Here is a 27728-nt window from a genome sequence, read left to right on the forward strand (position 1 = left end):
TACATATACTATATTACATTTAGTTTCCCCTGCAGAGAGAGAGAGAGGCAGACAGATAGATGATGATGGATGAAACCCACCATAACAAAAGCACAGAGCAAGTAACTCATGTTCATGGGCACCCTCTCTGGGGTAAGAATGTAAATATTTACCAAGCACTCAAATACCACTGAAAATGTATTTAAATTGCCAGGCTGCTGGAAGCAAATGCACAAGTGTAACGAGTCTTGTGGCTGTGCAGTGTTGTCCATGGCTGGCACAGGCATAGAGCAGGTGACCCCTCTATCACACCGAAGAAGTAGTCACCACCCATACCTCTTTGTTCCCTGCAGAACTGAGGTAAATCAAAAGGACAAGCAAATAGGGGACTGGTCTTTAGGACATGCAATATGTTCCTCTTTTTAATTATAAAATACAGGAGTAGGTAGAGCCATCATTTAGAGGCATCTCTCTATCCACAATGGAAGCACATTAGAGCTATAGTTCATTTCTTATAAAGATGAGGGTTATCACACAGTCCACAAATCCAGTCAATGATGTAACAAGCGGCTCGGGGTTTCGGTCAGTCTTCCTCAGGCTCCGCCTCCGCGGTCTTGCAATCCTCAATGTGGGAGTGGCCTGTACCGGAGGGCGTGTTCTCAGATGACCCACTTCTCAGTCCGTGGCTCCACTTCAGTGACCAGCCCCGCCCCCATGACCCGGAAGTCCTCCAGGATGGCCTCCACATTGGGCAGAGTGTGAACCTCGTCCCCAATCACCTCCACACGGCGAGCGTTCATCTGGGCAGTCTGAGAGAGAGTGTACATGAATGGATGAACCACTAATAATGACACGTCCCACAAAGCTAAAACACATTCCCTTGAGTCACTCTCCTCACTCCACTGGTCAGATATTGACCATCTTTTCTCTCCATGTGCAGTTCCCTTGATCATGCTATGGCAGAGAATGCGTGTGGTTTTGATTTAAGAAACACTACACATACATGTGTCAGCATGTGCTAGCGCAGCTGGGAAACACTGTGGGATGGTGCCGCTGTTTTTAACAGGATAGGCAGATTACAGACATTAAGTACTGACATATCCCTGGAAACAGGGTACCTGGGAGTAGAAAAATGGTAACCCCCAGATGCCATGTGGTTTTGATTTCTGCCGCCCCTTAGCACCATCTGCCCGACACCTGTTCTCAATCAGCAGGAGTCACACACTCTAACCCCGGGAGTTATGCATGCTGAATCCACAGGGTGAGTTTTAAAGTGATAGTGGCTTTCCTAATGTGTTTGCTGAGACTCAGGAGAAACCGGGAAAGAGAAGGAGGCAGTGGAGGTTAGTAGTTAGGGATAAATGACAGAGAGGGGGGGGGGGAGGTAGGAAGCACATGTTCCCAGCATGCCTTGCTCTCACCTTGAAGGGCTGGGGTTTGAAGGCCTGGGGTTTCCACAGCACCGTGATCACCAAGCCACCATACGGGTCACAGAAGAACAGTGCCAAGTCTCCAAAGGCAGCCTGGGAAGAAAACAGCAACACTGGGGGTCAGAGTGAATGCCATCGAGAGTCGACCCAAAAAAACTACTGAGATCAGAAGCAGCACAGATGGGCTCAGGGCTCTGACCTCTCTTAGCCTGTTAAAGCAGAGTCCCGAACAGGCTGCTGAGCTGCTGGGAAGTCAAGCACCTGGAGGCAACCTGAGACAATGCTATTTTTAATCAAATCCCCATCCCATTTCTATTATTACATTTATTTTGCTGCTGCTGCCTGTTATTAGAAGGCTTATTAGAACCCTCTGGAGTATTTCCTCTCCTCTGAAAGGCAGCAGCAGAGAAGCACCACCTGGGTAAGGAATGCTGGGTGGCGTTGGAGCTACTTTGTCCCACCCGCCTCCCAGGAAGCGAGACGGAAATGTGTAATAGTGCCATTCCATGCCGACAGATGCCTCCATGCATTCCAGTTTTGATGATTTCTCCATTGGTCCATTTTTATATATGAAGGGTTGTTCCTGTTTAGCTTAAAATACAACTTTGAAACCCGAGGTAATAATACAGCGATACAGGCAACATCCTGAGGTTCTTTCTTCATCTCGCCCAGTGTTATGTCTGCTCTGAAGCTGACCTCTGTGCCACTCACGGGTCAATTACCACAGCCTGACTGACTGAAACGAGAAGTAACTCTAAAATAGAAATATGGGGTCAGGGGCGTCCATTTTACTTCCAGGTTCATGAAGACAACAACCACTCCAACACTGCGGAGCCCAAGCAACAAGAGAGTGCAGCTGCTGCTGATAGTTGGCCAATGGTTGACCTTGTCACACCCTGCATGTTCCCATCAGCCTGTGCCATATGGCCTACAGACTCCAAAAACTGACAGCAACTCGAGGGAGTGGGAGTGATATGTGCCAGACTCTTGAGAAATTTCCAGGGAGATGAAACCAGGAAGTGAAACACGCACACGTTCAGTTTGAGAGAACAAGAGACTGCAAAAATTGTGGTTGCACAATTAAACAAAAACAACACCCATGTGTACGCCAGCATGCAGCCTTCATCGAGACTTTCTATACAGACACACCCCCAGTCCTTCCCCATCTCATACCTAGTGTCCCGGCACATTCACTGCATTTTCTCATTCCCTGAAACTTAGCTTGCTAGGCTTCCTCGTGACAGCCATAGGTATCTTGCAGTCAAGTGCCTCGCTGAGACCTTCACATTCACTGCATTTTCTTCAATGAAACTCACAAATGGTCACGGAGAAAAACTAATCATTACGGGGAGTGTCACGGGAACATCCATTTTAAATCAAAATGACTGAAAACACAAGTGACTTCATATTTTGAATAGCTCACAACCTTTACCAACCCAATATCAAAGGCACGTTCAGAACCGAGACATTTTAACCTGTTTCCCTGCAAGTTCCAAATGAATACTGGAACTCTGAGTCACAATTAAAAACATCTCCATAAATGTGTAACAGATATCTACTTTCAAGTTTTAAGAATTGTTCGATGTGGTAGGTGCGTTCATTGTTCCAATAAAATTTGACCCACCGGCACTCAGGACATACATTTCCAATCATAAGTTTTATAAACTGCTATTCAACACATATTGGTTGTAGGTTAAAGTGTCCTTGTGGTCTCATGTAGGACAAACTAAAAGGAATCTCAATCAGAATTTCAGAACACGAAGCAGCGATAAGAAATCACAACATTAATTATGCAATAGCTAGACATTATAAAGCTTTTAAATCGTGGTTCTTCAGACAGTCTGAAATGTATAGGCATTGAAAGGTTAGAGCTAATAATGTAATTAATGTGCCCCAAACTGTAACGTTTCTGTTATGTGAAAATGTATTAAATAAACCGGGAAAATGAGGAATGATCCAAAATATTATAGACACACTACCTTCACAGGAAGCTGTCAAATTTACAATTTCCATTCCACTTCTGCATAACTAACCTCCCAATACAGGACACGACACAAAGACAAAGAGATTCCAGTAGATATTAACACCCAAGGACAGGGGGACAGGGGGGAGGCAGGAATGGTGTTTGTACCCTAAGTTCAGCCAGGTATCTGTCAACAGGGTTGAAGTCGATGACAGGCAGCGATTTGCAGGAGAGGCTGGGATTGTGCAGGGCGCCGCGGCTGTAGGTGAAACGGGGAGGGTCAACTGCCTGGCTGTGCAGAGGCACCTGCTTGGGGTTCAGGTGGATCAAAACATCATAAAGGTCCAGGGGGGGCCGGAAAGCCACCTGCGCACACACAGCAAAAGAGAGAGAGACGATTCAATATACTACAGTACCAGGAGAGAGCCTAGCCCATCTACATAGCTTTCCATTATCTCACCAAAGACTCGGGCACTCTCACGGCCACCCATGACTGTACCAACCTTGAAATCCTGCTGTTGCATGGGGTCCATCAGCTGCGTCTCTAAGACCTGCAGGCTCTCTGCGGCCACCACAATCGCACGCTGCAGAATCTGAGCATAAAGGGGGGCGGAAGTTAATATCTACTGCATTGGATGGTCATAAAAATGCCAGAAAAGCCCATAAAGTGAAAGAGAGAGAGAGAGAGTGTGAGAGATTACCTGTACAGAAGGCCCCTCTTTGGTCCACACTGACATCTTCTTGTCCTTGGGTGTGGCGATGAACATGACGGGCAAGGAGGACCGCGCAGCTACAAAGTCATTTTTAATCTCAGTGTAATCCGCACCTGGGGAGGGAGGGGGGGGAGGGAGAGAGAGAGAGAGAGAGAAGGGTAAAACATAAGTCACTGCAGGTGCACAGTGAATGTGAAAATGCCGAGCCTGGCTGGTGGGCAGTCACCTGTGAGATCCCCATTGAGGTTGACAATCAGTGGGCTGTTCTTCCAGTCGTAGGAGGAGAGCAGATGGAGGAAACGCAGGAAACCCACCTGAGGAGAGCTGGGGGAGGGGGAGAGAGAGATATTAGTGAAAGTGTTAAAAGAAAGTGATAGAGAGAGTTACAGTAAGAGAGAGACAACCAGAAATCAGGATACAAACAGAGGAGGGGATGTGAGTGATGGAGAGAGTCTGAAGAGGAAGAAGGCTTTTCCCTGAGAAGGACAGGGAAAGAGAGACAGGAAGGTCACCAGGGTGAGGTCGTACAGTGAAGACTGGATGATGGAGTGAGAGTGGGGATTAGAGAGAGAGAGAGAGATAGGGAGTGTTACCAGGGAGAGGTGTGGGGTGCGGGCTGCAGGAAGAGGGAAGCCACAAGAAGGTCTACGGCATCATCACCGAGCTCTCCGCTGAGGAGCTGGGCGCCAACCCAACGCTTCGCCAACCGGCACACTGCACCAAACGAGGGGTGCTGCTGCTGGAGTCTGAGAGAGCGAAAGAGAGAGAGAAAGAGGGGGAGAGACATTGAAAAAGTTAAGACACCAGTCCCTCTCCTACTGTACCCCTGCAAAATGTGTTGCCGTGGTACCCATGTGAGAGTGCGCCTTGTTGCCCTGGCAGTGCGACAGTGTGGAGCGAGACTGTGCCGTGTCATTGTGGCACTGTGCCAAGGGCGCCCTGGTACCCGTGCAGCGTGCTGGTCAGGTAGGTCCGATGTAGCGTCTCCCACTCCAGACGCTGGGCCTCCGGGTTGTCGCGGTAACACAGCATCCCCTCAGGGCTGATGGTCTCCCTCAGTATTTGCGGCTCACGGTGATAGGCCACCTGCACCCGAAACACCAGCCCATCCTGCACAGACACACATATACTGAGTACAGAGTGATGCTGAGCACACATACACAGACACATATTGACACTGGGTACACACTTACATTGGGTACATAATGACTACACACAAACACACACACGCACGCAATCACAGAATATAGTGACTGTAAGTAAACACACACTGACTCAGCACAAACTGAGAACAAAGAGTATACTGATACCCACACACTATGTGCATGCTGACACTGCTGACACTGCAAACACATGCGTGCACACACACACGCGATGACACACACCAACCAACCAAACACATTCTGACACACGAGGCCACAGACTGCAGCCGGGCGGGGGGCGGTACCTTGTAAACGTCCAGGTGTGTGGGAGAGGGCTGGCAGACAAGATTGTGCTCCTTCTTCAGCAGCTCAGCCACACGGAGGTGGAAGGCAGCTTTGATGTGGCGAATGGCCATGCGCTCCTGGGGCCACTTCCCACTGCCCTCCATGTGACACACCACTGCAACACGAGAGAGAGACAGACCGACACTGTAAAACGAATGGGGCAGGGTGGCTGTCAGAGATAGAGAGAGGGAGACAGGGAGGGGGAGAGAGAAGGAGTGGGAGAGAGGGGTACCTTTGATGGGTGTAATGTACACTGGACAGGGCTTTTCTGTCAGCGGAAGCAGCAGATATAAACCTAAAAATCCAGACTTCTTCACTTTCCCGAAACACTTGTATTCTGCCTTGAACGGAACTGGTGGGAAGACCTAGGGTCAGAGGTCAGAGGTCAGGAGGACAGTACACACCAACTGTGAAGACAGAGACAGATTGAGTGTACAGATAGATAGTCTAGACTGACAGGTGGACAGAATTCAAAGAGACCTGTGTGTATCTGAGGGCAGGGTGGGCCCCCTGGACAGAGGTGACAGACAGCGGCAACCCCTCCAGTCTCCACAGCTTCCTGCTCAAATCATCGTAGGACTGCACCACCTGCAGGCTGTCCTCCTCCCCTGTGCTGCAAGACTGAGGACACACAGACAGACAGAGGGACAGTTGGTGACACATAAGAAAATAATTACACCACCAGTTTGATAGGAAACAAGGCCCTCAGCTTCACATGGATCCACCCGATCTCACTCCTGGCACCACACTGCCACCTAGTGAACTCCTATGGTACTGCAGACTCGGCCTCTACAGCTGTGGCACACCTGCATTTTCAGAGTTTCCAGTAACCCTCACCACAGCCCTCACAGCTACATTAACAAGTCCAGTGATGGCGGTGTAGTCAGTGTGTTCAGTGGAGGCATCTGCTTTCCACTGCTGGCGTCAAAACAAAAAAGACTGGTTTGGTGGTATTAAAGGCATCCTGAATCAATCTCTATACAAAGAGCTGGACTGAACAGGCAGGGTTCATTTGGGAACAAAATACACGGTCACCGCTGAAAAGCCCAGCAGGAATACAGTCAATTAGCTTGTGCGCTGTCTGTGCGTCAATGCAGAACAGAGCGAAGTGCTTTCAGGTCAGCGAGTGAGAACAATTGAACACATTCTTGCAGTCCAATGGGCTTGTGCTGAGCTGGAGATATAAAGCTGTCTCTTAATAGTTTTTCCAAAGCTGACAAATTCTTCAAGAAATAGGGAAAAACAGCCCCAATTATCACCTTGGATACGAAAGCTGGAAACTTATGGAAAACGCACAGTGTACGGACAGACACAGAGTGCCTATAAGATGCAGGAGTTCCATCTTACAGATTCAAGATGCATATGAGGGCAAAAATGTTTGTCCTTACCTCCCGTCTCACTTTGATGACTTCATCTAGCAGGCCACCGGTGTAGCGCACACAGGATTCTGGAATATCGGCATGGCTGCAGAAGGAAGAAAGGGGGGGTGGGGGGGCTAGATATATCACTTGGACAGGTAATGGACGGACAGACGGACGGACACACACACACACACACACACACACACACACACACACACGAGAGATGCCAGTTCTAGACTCACAGTTCCAACAGGTGTGTGATGATCTCCCTGGGGACCAGGCGTTTCTCGCATGCCGTCTTCCCCCCCCACAGCACGGCTTCACAGATTTCGCCATCCTGGAACCTCCGCAGCTCTGCACGGCCCCCCCACAGCTGCCGGAAAGCCTCTGCCTATATAAACACACACACTGGGATTAATACCACTGGAGGGAAGAGACAATCTACTCACAAGGACACACCGTGGACAGCCTGCACACACAGGAGCAAGGAGACAGTGAGTGAGAGGGAGATGAGAGAGACAGCAAACAGAAACTCGTAGCCCGACACTGCACGACAGAAAGGAAGAGAGAGAGAGAGAGTGTGTACCTGAGGACTGTCTGCGGGGGGTCCCCTCTCCAGCACAGTGGCACTGAACTCTGGATTCAGCAGCAGACCAAAGGACAGGGGCGGCTGGTCCTTGTGCTTTGGGGGATCACTGTTCACGGCCCACTAAAACACACCCACACACACAGAGGTTACAAACAGTATTAAGTGCGCTTCGATTCCACACACTTGACCTGCTTACAAGGGCCAGGGGGGCATGGCGCCAGTCTCACCTGGGGGGTGGGCGGCAGCGTGTGGGTGAGCAGGTGGACGCGTGCCCCGAGTCCACGCTGCAGCAGGGACAGGAGGTAGGGCAGCACGGTGAGGACGTAGTTGCCACTGTGGTCCATCAGCTCGCTCAGGAGGCCCAGCTTCTTACTGGTTGACTGCAGCTTGACCAGCCCACACAGCCTGGGGGAGAGAGAGTGAGGAAGACATGTTAGGAGGCAGCAAGAGGACAGAGGAAGAGGGTACTAGAGGTCAGGTCTCAATACTGACTGGAAGACATGGTCGTAGCTCCTGATCAGCGGCTTGGGGGTCATCAGCAGGACCTGGAAGCCGTCCAGCGTGGGGTCGTCCCAGAACTGCAGCGAGAGGGATGCCTCCTGCTGCACCTGTACACAGAGAGAGAGAGAGAGAGAGAGAGAGAAAGAGAATCACACACAGTCCAAACTCTGAACACAGTGCACTCAAAAGTCCATCCAAAAGTGTCCCACTTCAGTTCAGCCCGCCCACTGTCTCACCTGTTTGTAGGTGCTGGCGGTCATGTCAGCACAGAGGTTGAGGTGCCCTGAGGGATCCACAAACACCACCTGGAAAGCACTGTGAAACTCAGGGAGAGAGGGCTGGGGAACAGAAGAGGGAGGAGGAAGAGAGGAGAGGAAAGATGCAGCCAATTCAATTTAATAGAACATGCAGAACGTACACCATGATTGTCGTCACACTCGACTGCTGACACAGCACTGCTGCCCTAGACCTCCCGGGCCCAGCCCAAACTCCCCAGCTAATGAAACTCCCCCCATCAGAACCAGAGCCGGGTCTCACCGCTGCAGGGTCCGAGTCCTTTGACAGAGAGATGCCATTCTCGGTCAGGTCTGTGGAAGCTGTGAGAGAGAAGGGAAAGATGGGGAGGTGGGTTGAAGAAGAGAAAAAGAAGGTCTAGTTAACATTTTGTATGCTCTTCCCACCCCACCCCACACCCACCAGTTGCCCTTCACGCCACACTCCCCAGCCTATAGCACAATGTTCACACACCCCCAACCTCCAGACCCCTAACCCCACATGCATGCACACCACCTCCTGCCTGTGCCTCTTACCCAGGAAGTGCAGGATGTTCCTCAGCACCTGGTAGGCGCTCATCATGTTGTTGATTTTGTGAGTGGAGAGCAGGTAGGCCACCAGCATGGAGCCTAGGAACCCACTGAACCCCCCATAGCCCTGCAGAGAGAGAGAGAGAGGCACTATGGGACGCTGGTAGAGCATGGATATATACACCCACAAAGTCAAACTAAGTCTAGTTGTCTACATACATGTACTGATCCACATATAAACACACACACAAGAAACATACAAATCAGAAACACACCATAATGCCCAGACACAATTCCTATGCAACACAGACGGGCACAAACCGACGCCACAGCCGCACACACAAAAACACTGCGTTTACCTGATCCAGCTCCCTCTGCCGCAACCACACTTTGAGTAGCGCCACGCTTGCGGTGAAAGCGGGGCAATGGGCGGCCGTGGCAGACAGGAAGTTGAGGTGGGGCAGGGGCAGCAGGTCCCCCAGCAGGCTGCTGTTGTAGTGGGGAGTGGGGGGCTCCTTGAAATCTGGGTGAAGAGGGCAGGGGTGACTGGACAGGACTGGATATTCTCTCTCTGTGTCCCTTTGTCTCTCCCTGTGTCTGTTTGTCTCCCAGTCCCCGGCCTCAGACTCAAACTCACCAGCATCCTCCGTGCTCAGCCCAGTGTACCAGCGACTGCGGATGTTGTTCCTCTGTGGGTGGAAGCGGGTGGGCTTGAAGAACCCCGGAGGAGGGCAGGGGAGCAGACGCAGGGTCACATTGCTACTGTCCTTCCCTGGAGGGGGACACATACACATTAAAAACACTGACTCAATTTTCCCACACAAACTACCCCCTGGCACACCCTACATGCTTTGGTACCTGGCGGAGTGAGCAGAAGCACTGGGCGGAGGCGGTTGCCATGGAGACAGGAGAAGCGCAGGGAGCCAATGGCGGGCTGGGGGGCCAGGTGGTGGGCCAGCCCAGCCAGGTACAGAGCCCTCTTCCTGGGGTAGCGCTGGTTCAGAGCATCCCCTGGATACAGGATCTCCTGCAGGGACAAAGGAAAGTGTTGACACATGGGGTGGAGGGGCAAAAACACAGAAAAGTTTAGAGAGTAGAACTAACCAAAAAGCCTGTTCTCCCTTTGCCTGCCCCCTTGTACCCATCGTGCCCTCACTCACCGCCGGCATGGTGACAGCAAGGTCCACAGTGACATGCGGCTTGGTGCAGGTGCCCAGTGGGTAGCTGCCCACCAGGCTGACCGAGGCAGGGGGTGCCATGTGGAATCGTCCCTTCACTATGTTGGGGACCTGCAGAAATGGCACCTTCACCCCCTTGGGCAGCCAGGACTGATCACACAGCTGCACACAGACACACAGGAAACACACAGTTGCAGAGAAAGAAAGACAGAGGCACACAGAGAAGAGAGGAAGAAAGACAAAGAAAGAGAGAGAGGTTTCTGTAACCACAGGCAATCTCTAACCCTCACAAATCCCTCCCTGCTTTATTGAACAAATGCTGTCTGTCTGTAAAACCTCAGCATTATAGTTTTTAAATAGTTATTACTTAACATATGGAAAGATTCTGTATGATTGATTTCTATGATTAAGCATATTATCAGTGCTACTGTATTACAAGCTTTAGACTTACACTAAAATTATGCTTATCATCATTTTAATTATAATTATTACTAATCCTACTTTTAAAGACATATTATTAAGGTGCACATTTCCCATAATTCTACTCTCATCATCATCAACCAGTTCGGTTCTGTCCCGAGGTTGAGCCCTCTCCCATGTGACCCTCTGACCCTATACCCCACTGACCTCTGTGTCAGGGGTGTGGGGGACGTCCTGCAACAGCTCAGTGACCTCCTGGACGAAGGTGTCGATGAGACGCCGCCTCCTCTCTGACAGCACGACCTCCTTCAGCAGCTCCTCCATCTGCAGCCACAACACACCTGCTCAACACTGCGCAGCACCCCAGGCCACACTCAACACCACTAGCCCACACGATGCACAGCCTCAGACCTTAACACCATACTCCTGCCTCTTTGATTACCCACAAACCCACTACGACACTCCCTACTAGAGTCCTACTACTCTCCCTCATATCCCATCTCACCCTGCCCCCTCTTCTTCCTGCCCCTCTCTGCCCACTTCTCCTCCTCTCCCACCCCCTGACCTGCATCTTCAGAAGACTGCAGTGGAAGAGGCTCTCCGTCTCTCTCAGTGTGTTCAGCTCTTCAGTGGTGGGGGGTTTGTACAGCTCCCCACGGGACAGTTTCACAGGCCGCAGCACCCCGTCCTCCAAGACCTCCACCTGCGGCCGGCTCCTCTTCACCGAGGCCCCCCCCACCACCTGCTCGTCTTCTCTGCCATCATCACTGACAGAGGGGTCTGAAACTGCAGCCTATGAGAGAGAGAACACTATTGGATGAACTATTGAATGAGGGCCATTACATAAGTATGTCTCCAGGTGACCAATACAAAAACCTGTACTTTAGTTCTGTAAATGTCTGTCATTTTATATAAGATATATTTACAAATATAAAGTCAGTGTAAAGCATTAACACATTGTCTTTACTTTGTTTTATGTGCATATGTAAATGCTTTGGAAACTCATTGGGCCAATAAAGCTGGTTTAAAAATGTGTTGGTTTTCTTTAGATTAGTGAAATACCTCACATGTCCCTGCAGTACAATCTTTCCCTATGTTTTGCATTATTTCAGTGTATCCCTGTGTGTGTTCCAACAACAACAACATGCTTTTAAGCAAACAGCCTGTGACATACAACACAGCGCTATAGCTAAACAAAACACAAGAGACCACATCAGCAAGACTTCCACATGACCCTTTAAAACATCACACTTCTCTTGTCATTTGAATGAGAGTCAGATTCATGGTCAGCAATGAAAGATCTGCGGTACAGCCATATCATACTCTCCATAGGTAGTGTTTGACAGCATTTAAATGGATGGAGTAAGCAGGGGGGGTGCAGTACAAAAAGATTAAAGTGAGTAGTGTGCTCTAGGCAAGGAGTGTGTGACAACACACGACACTATGGTATTACACCTATAACCCCTAAGAACACCACCAACCCTAACCAACACCAAAAGCTGAAGCTTAGCCCATGCAAATCTACACCTAAATGAGTCACATCAGAAGGAAAGCCACTTAAAGCAAGTCTCTCTCTCCTGGGCAGCCTTAATTTAAATAAAACGATTAAAATTATACTTTATAGACAAACAAATATGTTTATAAGTTCATTGTGCCTTCATATTCATATTGTATTATCCATGTGGGTTCATCTTTTGCACATTTTCTAATGGGGGTGGGGGTATTGTTTATTATGATGATGACGACATGGGGACTATAATATAGGTTACACGGATGTTGGTGTCACACTTATCTCCTCCCCCTAGCATATTTCCTTCCAGTCACTTCTTTTAGAACGATGCTTTAGAAGGTATGTTACACGTTTGAACTTACAAAACAGACTAATGTTATTTGACGTAACAGGCTTTTATGAGCCATGTCAAATATGAAAAAAACTATGAGAAACGCCCTTAAGTTTGTCACACGATTCGATCGATCCCTATGTCAACGTGCAGAGAAGGTATTCCATATAAACAACATGTTAAACATACACTTGAACAGCATGTTAAACATACACCTACTCCTATGACAAGGACAACATTCTGGCATTGTTCATGTCTAAAACTACATGTGATCGCACTCATATGCACAGTACCATCTTCTTCATAAAACACACGTGCGGATCAACATCAACCCTACAGCCCCCAAAATCAAGATTTCATATTATGATGTAACCCAAGTGAAGAAAAATACCGTTTTCTTTAACTATGAACGATTGACTACCAAATGCAAGTACGTCGTTACTGTTGTATTTTAGACTTTATTTAACCCTACCGCTTCCTGTGGCCTCAAAACAGCAGGTTCCTTTTTCTTTGTCTTCTTTGTCTTCTTTTGCAACTTCATTTTCAGATAGGATATTTCCGCTTGTGTTTACAACGATTGATACTACACATAAAAACACAATTTTCACCGTATGGGAATGTTTCACTGAGACGCTACTCTCACATGTGCACACACTGGGACAACCTAACCCTGCAGCCTGGGGCACGCCTCCTCCACACTCTGATTGGAGGAACTCTTGGAGCGTTCGATAAGGACGTGTGTGATTGGATTAGCTAATTCTGACGAATAACTCAAAATTCCCTCCTACTGACGTTTGGCTGCACTATAAATCGAAATACGGCAGAGAGGGAGGGAAAAAGTTGTATTGTTTACGACACTTTTGTGGAGTTTTCGTGTGTAATCTTCGTGTAAACAATACGAGAAATCAGGGAATATTTGGACGTTGTGTATGTTGGTAGTAAAATTAAATACAACCCTTATGTGTATTAATGATACATTAATGGTAGAATGTACAGTATGGTACTGTCTGTGTTGATGGTCTTATAGTTGGAAATCACCACTGGGGGGCAAGCGATGAGTATTAGTGGACATGGGGAATTAAGGGACAGTGAATGTTAAATACTGTTACCATGTAGGACATTGATGCTTTTCAACCAGTAGGGAGAAACGTGCAGGTTAGCATGTTATATGTGATTGGTTATTAGTTATCCAGAACGCAAAATAATTAATTCCATATTGGAATGTATTCTATTGTACTGAATCGAAAATATTGGAAGGTCTGATTTACAGTACATTCATTATTTTTATTAAAAGGCCACTTTAAAACCTCGCCCTATATCAGTATAATATTGGCCAGGGAGCTAAGGGGATGTAAAGTTATGGAAAGTGAGGTATAGGGTAGGATAAGAGTCAAACTTGTAGAGTAGTAGCCAGCAGAGATAGTTCACTTCGGGAAGAGTTCAAAGAGTAGATGTTTTAAAAGAGATGAAGACTACAACTATAGTGTTGAGGCATTAATACAAATCAGAAACCTTAAAAAACTATCCAGGTTGCCTGTAACATCATAGTGATATGCCGAGCTAAATTATTCTGACACCTGCCCCCCAACTACACAACAAAGACAAATTATAACTGAGAAGTTCCATATCACATGATGGCACTCGATCGTGCCTGTCAATTAAAAACAGCATAAAGTCTGCTAAGAAAAATAAGACCAAGCTAGTGCAAGTCAGGCTCAGTGTCATGACATCATCACCACCTGTGAGCATTGGCCTTTCTATCACTGCTGGCATGATGCTGACAGATGGGCCGTTGAGGCTGGTTGTGTGTAGGCAGTTCCAGCTGTGTCAGACAGCTAAGCAGCAACGAAACACAGGCTAATTAAATACAAAAACAGAGGCCAGCAAATTCCACTAACTGCATCTCCTACATTTCTTTAATTTACTATTTTTTTGTTAGATATGGTCACTAACAAAGTGACAACTAGACTGGGACCCTCAGACCCCTTTCTGATCTGAAATCTGATTCTTCCTAATATGTGTCTGCAGCATGTCATGAAATCTAAATCAGACATTTTGAAATGACTATTGGGGCTTTTCATTTGGCATCCTGAATGGTCTATTATGTGGCACTCTAAGCTTCAGTGTGTTTCCTTACTAGAATAAGTACCTGTCATGGGTGAGTGTTTAGTCAGCTTGCCCCAGAAGTGGTCCGCTGTCCTTCAGAAACCATACTGACCATTCAGGTGAAAACAGGACAAAAAATGTATTTCACATAACTAACTAAACACCCACACAAATAATAAATACATACATAGATTTCACAACTCATCAATCCTGTCTTTCTTTCTTTATCGTCTCTAGATTTATTTTTTACCTTGATATAGAAAGAGATCTACAGTTTCAGACAAATTGGGGTCAGCGAAGCAGGACACAGTGTTCACAGCATGTTACCATCAGACAGGCAGTTTGTGTGTTTATTACAGCAATCACTCTCAGGCTTGTGCGGTCAGTGTTGAGGTGGTACATCGCAATAGAAGTGGGAATATCTTGGGCAGATCTTCTTCAAGCAGTGGATCAATACAGGCTGATGATGATACATCAGTGGTTCTCAACCCTGATCCTGGAGGACCCCCTACCCTGCTGGCTTATGTAACAACCAATCTCTCAATTACTTAATTGCACCCTTAATTTAACTTTTAATTTCCTGAATGAGACCTTTTAGTTGAATTTAGTATACAATTATATAATGCCCTTATTATTTAGAAACCAACTTTTTATCAGTTACACAACTTAAAAAGTCAAATTTATCAAATTATTACTTCAATTAAGGGTTCAATGAAGTAGAGCTTGGTTGGAACAAAAACCAGCAGGATCAGGGGTGAGAACCACTGTGATCTATCTTTCTATCTATATATAGACCAGCGGTTTTCAAACCAGTCCTGGACTACCCCCTGCCCTGCTGGTTTTTGTTCCAACTAAGGTCTTAATTGCTTAATTGAATCCTTAATTGACCTAACAAAGCAACACACCATTCAATTAAGTAATTAAGACCTAGGTTGGAACAAAAACCAGCAGGGCAGGGGGTACTCCACGACCGGTTTGAAAACCCCCCCGATATAGACAGGGGCTCTCATGTTGTTCAGGCTGGAGACAACGTTTCATACCACGCCTTTCTAATAATATATATAAAAAAAGCTAATATAATATAATTAAAGGGCAAAACTTGCTTAAACACCAGTAGACAGGACGAATATAGAATAACACCTTAAGATAAAACATTTTCAAAGTCAGCTTAACATTTCTTCAGGCCGTTGTCTGTCAAGTGGAGAACAAAACTGTAAACGTACATGCTAGTATTTGTGGCCCAGTGCACGAATTAGAGGCGACCTGCACATCGGCGCACGGCAGCCTGACCCGCTGCGTGGTGAGCGGCAGCGGCGACGTGAGGGCAGCGCGACGAGGCGCAGTGTGAGCCGGAAGCCGAGGAGAGTCTCTCTACCTTGCGACTGAGTCTCGCTGCTGAATAAATCAAATAAACTGACCTCCACACACGGGGGTGGGGGGGGGAACCGGTAGCACAGAAGACACGGCACCCGGGGAGGGTGGGCCTCTGTAGTAGCTTGACACCGAGCCCCTGCACGGCCAGTATTCATATTAATCAACAACCGCGATAACGACGGCGGAGACGAGCGGACGGGGGCGAAGGGGCAGCGGGAGAGAGAGACAGCGAGAAGCCGAGAGATTGCGATCGCTCCTGCTTTGGCAGAGAGAGAGAGAGAGAGAGAGAGAGAGAGAAAACAAACATCCAGGAGAGGAATATAAGGGAAGAGGACGGGCCGTGAAAGAACTGGGAGAGACGGGGGTTTAAAACACAACCTCCCCTCTCTTCCTAGGATACAACTGAGGGAGAGTCGAGTGGCCGGGCTGCGCTGTTTGTTTATATGCCGAGCTCTGGGTTTGCAAATAAACACCCCGAGAGAAGACAGCGGCCTCGGCCAGCGGGAGCGTGTGGGCAGCGATCGCCGCTTTTCTTAGAGTTATTGGTATTGTTTTAATGTGATATCTTCTCCAAATAGCGGTTTTGCCTACCAGCACTGCGGAGTTTGTCAGCGTGTTGGAGCCCAAGCAAAACCTGTGGGTTTGTTTTTGTATGTATTTTGTTTTTCAGATGTGTGTGTATATATATATGTATATACACACACACACACACGAATATATGTATCTATTGCGTTTGAAACGCACATAGGCATGCTCTCCGCGGTATTTTAACTTGTGATTGTTAGTGGAATCGTTATTTACCCCTCGAGGCCCTGTTTATTCGGGTGCTACAATGTATTATTTATGCACTTTCCCCTCTACCTTACTGTAACACCCCCGACCCCCCCAGAAACAATTGCATATTTTTCCTGGTTTGTTGTGATCGTGGAACAATGTGCCAGGATTGCACGATCAATTGAAAGCTGTCTTCCCATCAGTTTCTCTCTGTGGACTTCGGATCGGCTCGGTTTCGACCCACCTCGGATTTCAGGTGGTAACCGACCCGACTGTTACAATATAAGCTGTAACTTGGTCACTCCTGTCGCCTTATCTGCGGACCCACAAATTACACTTCATTTTGATGTTGTATGTAAGGATTTCTCTAGTTCAACCTGGACTGGACCCATCTGATACAGCTCAAATGTACTACTAGCTGCGGACCAGGATCCCCCTTTCGACCAGTGGACGTGCAGTACTGGATACATCTTTGGTCTTGCTGTCGTGCTTTATTTACACGCGTTGTTGATTGGGATTCGCTTGCAACAGCCTCTCAGACCCAGCCGGGAGCCACCCCGTCCGCCTGACCCGCACCACATCTCGGATCACGTGTTTTGGACAGTCCTCTGCCCGACTCGGTTCGGCGGGACCGCGATGGCTCAGCAGCAGATGCCCAGCTCCCAGAAGGCGCTCATGCTGGAGCTGAAGTCCCTGCAGGAGGAGCCGGTGGAGGGGTTCCGCATCACCCTGGTGGAGGAGTCCGACCTGTACAACTGGGAGGTGGCCATCTTCGGCCCCCCCAACACGCTGTACGAGGGGGGGTACTTCAAGGTAAGATTACCGGACCTACAGCATCTTTACAGGGACAGGGGGCTGGTGATGTGGTGGACAGCTTCAACTCCCCTACCTTCTTTTCTTTCCTTACTTTTTTTTTTCTTCTTCCCCCCCTCTCCTCCTCCTGTGGTTCTCTAATCCAGTCCTATTGACTCCCACTAACACAATGATTTTTCTCCCTCTCCATCAAGCACCTTGTGTAGGCCTAGGTTTTAATCAGTGATTTACATTACAGATGTAACACTTACTCACTCCTCAGTTCTTGGAGTTAAAAGGACTGTGGGAGTTCTTCACTGTTGTCGCCCCAATTCTCACAAATGATGTGTTGAACAACACTAAAAAAAACAGGGCTGTCATTTGGACCCCAAGATTGCATATACATTTATTTTTCTTCCTTACATTGCTTTCTAGGTGTCTCTCTGTCTTCGCATGCATGCATCCATGCCTGGCTATATACTAGCTTCTATAAATGGATCTATTTTTTTCAACTTCTCTTGTATACAACTTCAGTTTACCTAAATATTCCCCTTTCAGTGTTTTGTGGCTTTTAAGCAACTGAAGCACACGCTCACATTCAGGTTACAGGTGTATCGCCCCCTACTTCAGGTGTGCAGAATTGACTTGCCAGTGATACTGAACCAGGTCGAATCCAGTGAGATCAGACTGTCAGCAGCTCCCTTGCACATCTACTGTACGTGGTTTCGGTCTTGCCTCGCTCCAGGGCCATGGCTGTAACCTCACCCCTTATCAGGCTCAGTGGCACAGACTCTGGTACAAAAATAGCTTGTCCTCTGGGTGGGCCGCAGCTGTTATCAAGGCGCTGTGCCTGTCCTCACAACCTGCCTGCGTACCCGCTGTCCCTCTTGCCCGGCTTTCAAGCAGCCAGGTGCACTCACAGACACAGGCACACATTTCCACACACAGACAGTCACCAACACATACACACAGTTACATAGTCAGTCTCACATACACACACTGGTAGTGTCATACAAGCTGACAGTGCCACACACTCACTCACTGACAGTCACGCATACAAACTCGGCCACCAGCACTGTCAATCCCATCAGCCCCTGTTCCCTCAGTCCAGCAGCAGGTTGATACATGACTTCCATTTCAGTTCGCTTCAAGTCTTTACTCCAGTTAAAGCTTAAGTTTCCAGCGTGGTTTTGGCAGCAGGTTTAATTTTTGTTTGTTATTCGAAAAATTAATTAAAAAATGAAATTATATATACTCACAACTAACTTTAAAATAGTACTGCAGAAGTTACTTAGTGCTGACATGGTAACAATGCAAAATGTTACTACACACTACTGCAAGATACAGCAACATTAGCAAATGAGATGATGGATTACAGTAGTAGACCTAAATTACCCAATGATGGAACTTGTGATTTGATCATCTTCAGAGTGCAGGGTGAACAGGCTGTGTTGGTGATATCAGTGTGAGTGTGAAGGCAGAGAGGTGGATTGTGTACATTTACAGCTGGGAATCGCTCTTGCTTGTGCCGAGGTCCTACAGTGCAAATTTAATGGGGGTGTCCCGAATGCATACTCCCCTGTCTCAGTCTGCATTTGAGGTACACAGGAGTCTTCAGGCTGTGCTTTGAGTGCTGTGCAGGTCATCTGGTTTTAATTGCCGCCAGGCTCTGTATTACATAACGGAACCAGTGACTGGCTTCATTAGTCAATATCAGTCTTCTTCATTCATTGATTTGAAGACCCCTCTAAGATGTGGAGGCCTGCAGCTCTCCAGGAACAGGGCTGGAGACCCTTTGGGTGGAGGCTGTACAGTTTTGACTGGAGTCAGGCATGCCTCGTGAAAAGGGTATTGACATTTGCTTAACTGAAAGCAGAAATCAGCTACTCACTGCGATATGCTCTTTTTGTTCGCATGCACTATTCATCCTTATTACAGCTTTAGGGAAGTGGTTATTCTGTACGTTGCTGGATTGTTGCTGTTGTTAAAATGATAAATGCAGCAATAGCAATGACAATAGTTACTCCCTTTTATACTGCCCCTCTTAACAAGGCCTGCTTCATTTGTCTTATTGACAAATGTGCTGCCTGTCCTAGGCTTATAAATTAGAGTGGACTATAGAAATAATAATAGTAGTACTACTGAATTATAATATTATTATTATTATAGGTGCACTCCACTAATAACGTACCCCAAGGGACTATGGAAATCAGTAAGTTAAAAACGGAGCACGTTGTAACCATTATAATAATGAAAATGCTGCAAACTCAAATTAATTACTCAAAATATAATAAAACCAGGAAGCTTAACTGCAAAACAACATGAATTGATTATAGCCAGCATGCTGGTATTTTTGCTAAATTCATACTTAGAACAGCATTAGTTTAATGCCTTCAACACAATAAAGGTATACAGGTATTAATCAAATTATGTTGGCAATATTATTGTAGTCTGTATATTTTATCCAGAAAAAATGTCAATTTTAAAAGGGTAAATCCCCATTGGAAACCCATTTTATTTCGGCAGGACCGGCCTTTTCAGAACATTGAAACAGGATGCGTTAGGAGTGGAGTGCACCTGTGTTATTATGCTTTGGCCCTGGATGTGAAATGTGATGAGAGAACAGGATAAGGGCTGCAGTACTGAGACATTCCCAGAGCCCTGTCCTGAGACATGTGGTGCAGCTGCCCCTGCACACTGCAATCTGTGAAGGAAAGCTAGAGCTCCACTGTGCTGTTTCCCATTAGTGTCACTGACTCCGGGCCCAACGCGCCTCCTCTGCCTGGCTTTGCGGCCCCTGCTCAGTGTGCTGATTCAGGGCTCAAGTGTTTCCATTACCCCTGGCAGAGGTACACTGGCTCTTGTTAAGTGTGATAGATGTGTTATTTTAAGACTTAAGTAGGTGGTGTTTTTTTTTTTTTTTTTTTTGTCCAATAATGGTAATAATAAACCATTTAAAATACAAAGCACTTTTAAGGCCGGTTGTGGGGTTATGATTTGTGAGTAAGCTGACCGTCACATGTCTTGAGTTTACAGCGCGAGGTAATAATTAAAATGGTTGTCGGTGATGAATGCATCGATTTATCCTGCGTGCAGTTATTATATTCAATACTCTAAAAGGTGATTATTTGTGAAATATCACCTGCATATTTACTCCCACACTGGGTTATCTGAAAACTGAGGAATTATTACCATTATTTGGGAAAAAACATATTTGTAATGTATTGATTATAACTCTATTACTAGACTGTATCTCCAGACAAACAACCCTCTGATGTTGGATGAAGGGAAATACTAATTGACAGAGCAGTGTTGAACATTGATCTCCTGCCACTGAGTTAATGTTCTGTCAGCAGAATGGTTTGGCCTCCCGAGTTCCCAGGCCGGGCTGCTAATGGCAAACTGGTTTTAACCAGCAGGACAGGGATGTGAGAACTGCCTTCAGCTGATGCTAAGTTTGATACGGTGCAGTAATTAATTTGCTAAAACTATTTTAAACATCTTGTGCCCATGTGAAAAAGCTGTGTGTGTTTGGTTCTGGAGGAATCCTGTCCAGTATAGGGTGCCATCATTGCTGAATTAAAGCTGGAGAAGCTCAATCACGGCCTTAGATCACTTATTTTACCCCCCCCCCAGCTTGGAAAGAGTTATGCCCTTGCACAAACAAGTCAGTGGTAGAGTATTCCCAGTTGGTTTTCTTTGACCTTAAATGGATCTCATGCCTGTGTGGATGAAGGAGGCAGAGAGAGTGGCATTTACACAGAGTTATGTGCCTTTTTCTTTTTTCTTTTCGATCCGGTAGCTGTGGTGTTAATGTTCGAAGTGGCCTGCGATGTGATGCTCACATAAAGAGGGCTGTCTTTAAGTGGGCTAGAATGAGAGCAGTGCCATCTCTGGTGTTCTTTACCCAGTGTGCACATCTTCTACTCTTCTATCAGAGTTGGGCTTGAGTGCTTTAACTCCAATTCAACCTAGGCAGCTCCCAAACCAGTTCTCTGTTCTATTGCTCCCCTTCCTCTTTCCTGTTTTCTGTGCTGTGATGCGATGGCTGGAAGGCCAAGTGCTTTTATCTCTCGGCAGCCCAAGAAGGGCCCGCGCTGTTGATGCCTGTCTGTTGTGCTCACAGACCTCCCAGTGTCGGCTTGGCCCCCTTCTCCCGCGGGAGGGTTACGCCACACGGCCTCCTGCTGTCGCTCGCCAGGTCCTGTAATGTCACTCCGGGCAAAGATCCTCTCATTTTCCCCTGCTGCTCCTGTTTAGAGACAGTCTGAGGACAGTAATTCCATTTGGCCTCTTGTTTTTTTGGTTTTTTTTTGCTGCTCTTTGAAAGACAATAACAACAAGACTTACCACTGAAGAGACCATTATATAATCAGGGATGGAAATATTGCAGAACTGCATACTTCAATTTCAAAGCGAGAAGTCAGTTACGCCCTGTCTCCCCCCACTCCATGTTAAGATGTTAGTGCCGACTGAATCCCCTCGCTGTGGTTTTCTTTGAGTTGTTGCTGTGCAAAGGGGAGGTGAGGAGTAGAGCAGTCCTCTGTGTCCAATCAAATCACTGGATGTGCTTTTTACTGGATCTTTACTGGTCAGCACATTTGTGCACAAATTCACCCAGAATTAATTTATATAATTCCATTTAAGGCCAACGATGACCAACACCACACGGAATACTCTGCCACAGACGTGTTTGTTCAAGTGCATAAGTAATACCAAGCTGTCGGTGGGGGTGGGGAGGTTAACACAAGTGATCTAAGGGCATAACTGTATTCTTTTCTCGTTTAATCAGCACGGATTCTTCTGAAACCTGTGACTTGTAACACCATAGGAGTCTTATTTTCATCCCTCTGTGCTGACGATCAACGGAAAGATTGTGTGAAGTTAACCTGCTTAGAATGTGACAAACCATTCGAAGTGTTTTATCAATGAAACCGGTTGCAAAGATGTTTGGACATGCCTGTAAAGCTAACTTGGCTTTGTGTAACATGAAATAGCCTCTTTTAAATTCCTTAATCACACAGATCCTACTGTTGAATGGGTTCTGCTCTGCCATTTGCATTTGTTCATTTATTTATTTTTAAATCTAGACAGTGTTTAGGTGCAGGGGAATGAGACGGGACTGTGGGGGAGGAGAAATGACTGGTTTTGGGTCGATACTTTTCTGGGTATCGTGCCTTGGGCAGTTTTCAGCACATTGTTGCCAGTCCAGGGAACAGAGCTCTGTAGCTTTTACTTGTGCAGAGGCTTGCTGCTTAGCAGTGCACTGCTGTGACTTGAGTATTTTGTTCACTGCCTTGTGATCCTTGTGCTTTGCAACTTGTCCTGCTTGATTTCAGTATGCATCGCAGATTCTTAGAACTTAGCATTTTTTTTTTATATAACCTTGAAATCATCAGCTGCTTTGGTAGGCTAGGCTGGGCTGAAGGCTTGCCCTTTACAGTGGAAAGAGCACAGGTCTCCCAGCAGCACTGAGCACCATGCCAGCATGAGGCTATTAAACTGATGTTCCTGCTTATAGCAGAACCCCTCCCCCCAGTCCTGCATGCATTTATTGATCTAGTGCCAGCCCTCTCCCAATCAGATTCATCCACTCTAATACAGTGGTCCCCTGAGCACAGCTGCATCAAGCACAGCTCCCTCCCAGGCCAAGCTGAGCCCACTTCTGGCCTGCAGTAAAGGCTGGCGAAAACACCTATTTTTCTAATGACAAACATTCTTTATTAACTATATATATATATATATATATATATATATATATATATACACACACACACACACATTTTTAGGAGCCCGTGCTGCAGAACCCATTCATATTCCCCCAAAGTGGTAACAATGTCAGTGGGAATTTAACTTTTGTGCATTGATCAGATGGCAGGCTTTTCCAGCTAGCGGGTTGTAATCCCAGCAGTCCTGAGCCCCTTCCGCACACAGAGAATCCTGACTTAGGCTGATGCTTTAATGTTCAGGATGTGAGTGCCAGACACGGATTGTACAGGCTCTTAACTATCCAACATTCAATGTATTTTTGGATTGTAAATGCATCATGCTATTAATATAATGGGTATTTTGAATATGAGCTATAGCTTGTAACTATAAATCAGGGCTATCTCAAGTCTGCATGGTCTACAGGTTATACAGCTAGGTTTAACATCAACTGTTTCAATCCTGTCTGATTTTTCCAAATGAGTAAAATGCTTATAGCAAGGGAAGCAAAGAGGTAACACAAAGCAAAGGAACAGGCAAGACTTTCAAATGCACATGGTTTTATCTATAAATATATATTATAAAATATATTTTAGAGTCTTTAAAATATTTAGTGTCCTGTTTGAATCTAATCTAAGCTCAGGGCTACAGTTCTGTACCCTGAAATAGCTCCAACGGCCATCGGGTAATGTCTGCTTGTAACCGCCACTAATAAGTAACTGCAGCAACACAGTGGTCTTTAATTTTACAGAAGAATGTTTAATGGCTAAACAGTTTTGGAAAAGCTCTCTAGCGTCAGTAAATCAGATATTTTGGGCATCTCAAGGGGGCAGCAGTTTGCATCTCAGAGGTACACAATGTTAAGGGAGGTATGCAGCTATCTTTGGACATGCTAGGCCCATTCTGAAGTTCTGAGCTTATAAGTCATAAATTTGTAGGAAAGATGGGTTTGATGTACCCTGACAGTGACAAAACAAACCAAAAAGAGACAATGGATGTGCTATTATTTTCTTCCTGTGAAGAGATGCCAATTACAAAACTATGAAGATATATCGTCTTGGGGATGTAGCCTAGTTGTTTAGCCACACTTGGAAAATTACAGACGAAGTTAGGATACATCATTTCCTTTCAGGGCTAAATATTGTGCCCTATATAATTTAATGTTCTCATTGTTTGGGAAGGAGTGTCCACAGCTGACAATGCGGATGATGCATTTTGTTGAAAGTCCACTGGAGGCTGCAGGGTTATAACATCATATCCACAGGAGGCCATTCAGGGCATCTCACCTTTATGGTTAGCGGTAGATCACTGTTCCTTTATTGGTAGATCTCTGTAAATAAATATCCTCCCCTCCACCCCCTTCAACTAGTGCATTGCTTTTTGCACCTGGCATGTTGTAGGGGAGATGCCATGTTTAAGGAACAACAGAAATAGCCCTTCCAGTAACTTGTGTGTATCTTCTGTTGCCCCAGTGCTTTGGTGGGAATCAGCCCAGTTTAACCTACCCTGGAAGCGGTCACTAACTTTTGTTAGTGCAGGCGTTTCCTTACTTCAGAGAGGAGTTGGACTGAACTGAATAGCAGTCAATCAATCTTTCAAACGATCAAGCTAAGTTTATTTATCAACGGATATCCAACCCTATATAGTGCTGTTTTTAAACCTTGCCCGTAATTGTAGTTAGTTTTCTTCCTGCAGACAGACTTGTAAAAGACCTACAGTATGCCATGTAAATCCATAACCGGTCTAATACTGGTCACTTGACACAATTATAATAGGGAGCAAAACAACATGTCTGCTGCAATCCCCTGGGCCCGCTGGGTTTCACTCTGATGTCACCTAACTGTATTATCTCCACCTTTTTAAGGGCTGAAAACAAATAACAAGGTTGAAATGAAGTTAAGAGCTCAGATGGAACAAAACCTAGCAGAAACTGGGCTCCTCCAGGACTACGGTTTGAAAATGAAAACGGTCAGTATAGGGAAAGAGAGAGTCTGTGCGAGGTGTAATGTTGGCATGAAATCAGAGGAGATGCATCTCAGGGGCAGCCACTGATAACAGATCTTGGAGAGAAGAGCAATCCAAATTTAAAAGTGGAAGCTGCAGTGCGAATGGATACCCAGCCCTGTTGTCAGGTGCAATTTACCGGCTCACAGTAAAAAGCACATGGGAATACCGTACTTGTGGTGACAAATGCATTTGCACTGCAGCTTCTTCGTTCCCCCTGCTCCAAGGGCTGGGTACGGCAGTCTGCTCTCGTACGTTGCCTCCGATTGCAGCACTGACGTCAAACACGGGAGGATTTTGTTTGTAGTTCATATTTAAATGTTTAAATTTAACTTCCTATTTTTAGAGTGAATCATCAGGTAATGCAGCACATACAGACACAACTCGGAATGATGCTTGAAACCACTAGAATTACTTTTTTTTTTTTTTTTTTTTTTGGCCCCCCATCGTCAAATTTGTAATGAATGCGGCTAAACTGCACCATTGCAGTAATTCTAGGAGCGATCATACAAAAGGCTTTTGATTTTGAGCTGCTGTGAATGTGAGAGGGTGGGAAGGGTACAGGTTTTATATGCATCCAATTTGTCAATATCTGATACCGCTTTAGTCTGATGACAGGCAGGCTGTGGTGCATTAGCACTTTCAGTGCAAGGACGGCCCCACTTTAGAATGAATTGAGTAAAGAAGTGCATTGTGGGTATGTAGAATGTACCTGTCAAAGCAAGCTGTGGGGTCTCTGTTCTTAGTCCGATGGAAGTTATAGGATCAATTAGCTACTGCTGAGAAACTGAAAGAGCAATGTGGACTGAATCTTTGTTGTTACCTTCTTGGTCGTTCTTAAAGATGGTTTTGTATTGAAAATGCAGTGCTTCTCACTAGATGCATTGGAGAACATTAAGGATTTTTAAGTGTCAAAGTTTTAAGTATATGTATGTATACTGCTTACTGAAGATTGAGGCTTCTCTTTATATTAAAGACGGGCACCCTACAGTATGCTAGTGCTCAGCAAGGGCAAAGCAAAGCACGGTAGAGCACATGGGTAAGAAGCATTCTTTTTTGTTCTTCCTGAATACACTCCATTGGTGCCTGACCCTTTTATGCCCCAAAGGAGCGCGATTGTGAATTAAAGGTCTATAGTACACCTGACACCTTGTGCTGCAGTGGACGACAGTGCTTTTGAAGAGGTACAGCAGACACATGCGGCTCTTCCACCCGCCAGGCCTTCTGTGTGAACCAAACAGGCCGGCTCCTATTTATAGGGCTGCCGGGGATATAAATGGCATCCCCAAGGACATCTTTACAGAACAGAGAATGAGAAGGACACGGGATTAATTTCTCTATTCCTTTCTCTTTTATTCTTTTTTTAAAACGTATTATCCATTTATCCGTGGATGGCGGCGGTTTCCCTGTTGTGCGGTGTGTGTGTGTATATATATATTTGTGTGTGTGTGTGTGTGTGTGTGTGTGTGTGTCTCTCATGGTGCTGCTGTTTTCCCTCCACGCGGGGCTGTCAGAGTGGCTGCCTGGCAGGCTGTGAGCTCAGCGCTGCTGTAGAGGTGGAGTGGGAGGTGGCACGTGTGGAGCTCCAAGGTACCAGAAGAAAGGGGGTGCTGATTGAATATTAATAAGGCTGCTGAATTATTGATGGGCTCGTTTGCTGTTCCCCTTGCTGGGGCTGGGGTGGAACCAGATGTGTTGGAAACTCATTAACGCAGCCAATACTACAACAGAGAAGCCCACAAGACACTCAGCAACACTCGCACATACACCGACATGCACATAGACACGTGTGCCAACCTCCTCTGTTTTTTTCTTTCCTTTAGCTTTGCTACAGTGTTGCTTCCTGTGCTGGATTGCTCTTGACCCGGGTCAACCCACTTTCTACCCATGTATGTGCTTTTATGCTAACGAAAATCAGAACCCATGTTGCTAATAAGTGGGTCATAAACTGGGTTGGTGTGTTATTGTGAAAGGGGCTCTTGCCACTGAATGGCCTGGGTTTGACCCTGCAGTCTTCAGGCGATGGGGCTCATCTGTGCCGTCAATCCCTCCTTTCACATTTATATAGCACTTGCATATTAAAGGCCTCGATGTCCTTTACACATAATCCAACAGTCTTCATATAAGCCTGTCACGAACAAAACATCCTAGATTGTGCTTTTAAACAAAAGCCTGCAGGAAGTAGGGAGTGGAGCAAACTGCAAAGAGCAAAGGAGGTAAATCAGCAGAGAGAACGTGTGCGAACATTAGTGGGGCTTGACAGTTTGACGACAACAGCCTCTGGAGAACTTGTGACATTAGGAAGACTGAGAAAATAACCTAGTGCAAGTTCAGGCAGCTAGAAGGGGTGTTACACCGAGCAGGGCCTCGAGGAGCTCATTCTGTGAGCTGCAGGGGCTAGCAGGCCATGGGGGAGCTCACTGCAATCGACTGCTGGGAGTTTTCACTGCAAAGGATCTCAAATGCGCTTCTTCAAGGGGCTCCTTATCTGGGAAGCTTTCTAACCAGGGACCCCACCCAAGCTCCCCACTCAGGACTGAGAGGAGGCAGAGAGAATACAGAGGGCCCCTCAGTTGCGCTTTGAGGTTTCCCACGGGACTTGTTCAGGCCACATCCAGAGTCACTGTCTGTAGCTGAAAAGGCAAGCTTTGCTGTTGTTAAACCAGAGAAGATATTGATTTAAACCACAAATAGATTAACTGTATAG

General features: G+C 46.4%; 2 protein-coding genes across 2 annotated transcripts in view; one reads left to right on the forward strand and one right to left on the reverse strand.

The window, feature by feature from the left end:
- Window positions 1–369: 369 nt before the first annotated feature.
- Window positions 370–12941, reverse strand: nol6 (nucleolar protein 6 (RNA-associated)). Its single transcript, XM_066711946.1, has 27 exons — window positions 12867–12941; window positions 12738–12821; window positions 10990–11217; window positions 10632–10748; window positions 9987–10166; window positions 9685–9853; window positions 9464–9598; window positions 9186–9349; window positions 8833–8953; window positions 8561–8619; window positions 8260–8361; window positions 8015–8130; window positions 7750–7927; window positions 7520–7642; window positions 7176–7324; window positions 6961–7036; window positions 6053–6193; window positions 5805–5937; window positions 5533–5687; window positions 5032–5195; window positions 4679–4831; window positions 4312–4409; window positions 4074–4198; window positions 3876–3965; window positions 3541–3738; window positions 1401–1502; window positions 370–788 (listed from the first exon to the last, which is right to left on the reverse strand). The coding sequence occupies exons 2-27, from the start codon at window positions 12804–12806 to the stop codon at window positions 639–641; spliced, it is 3495 nt and encodes a 1164-aa protein (XP_066568043.1). The 5' UTR covers window positions 12807–12821; window positions 12867–12941; the 3' UTR covers window positions 370–638.
- Window positions 12942–15708: 2767 nt separating this feature from the next.
- Window positions 15709–27728, forward strand: part of ube2r2 (ubiquitin-conjugating enzyme E2R 2) — a 38456-nt gene continuing 26436 nt past the window's right edge. The window contains exon 1 of the mRNA XM_066711947.1: window positions 15709–17332. Within this exon, the coding sequence (XP_066568044.1) occupies window positions 17156–17332 (177 nt within the window). The 5' untranslated portion in view covers window positions 15709–17155. The remainder of the gene's footprint in view (window positions 17333–27728) is intronic.

The sequence above is a fragment of the Amia ocellicauda genome, chromosome 8 (genome assembly GCF_036373705.1).
Source record: "Amia ocellicauda isolate fAmiCal2 chromosome 8, fAmiCal2.hap1, whole genome shotgun sequence".
Classification (NCBI taxonomy): domain Eukaryota; kingdom Metazoa; phylum Chordata; class Actinopteri; order Amiiformes; family Amiidae; genus Amia; species Amia ocellicauda.

What these genes read in the sequence shown, in the direction of transcription:
- nol6 (XM_066711946.1), bottom strand. Translation starts at nt 12,806, where the DNA reads ATGAAGTTGCAAAAGAAGACAAAGAAGACAAAGAAAAAGGAACCTGCT. An exon ending in GCTGAGCACGGAGGATGCTG is followed by an intron (nt 9,350 to 9,463) that starts GTGAGTTTGAGT and finishes CTCTTCACCCAG; the next exon opens with ATTTCAAGGAGCCCCCCACT. An exon ending in GATACCTGGCTGAACTTAGG is followed by an intron (nt 1,503 to 3,540) that starts GTACAAACACCA and finishes TTTTCTTCCCAG; the next exon opens with GCTGCCTTTGGAGACTTGGC.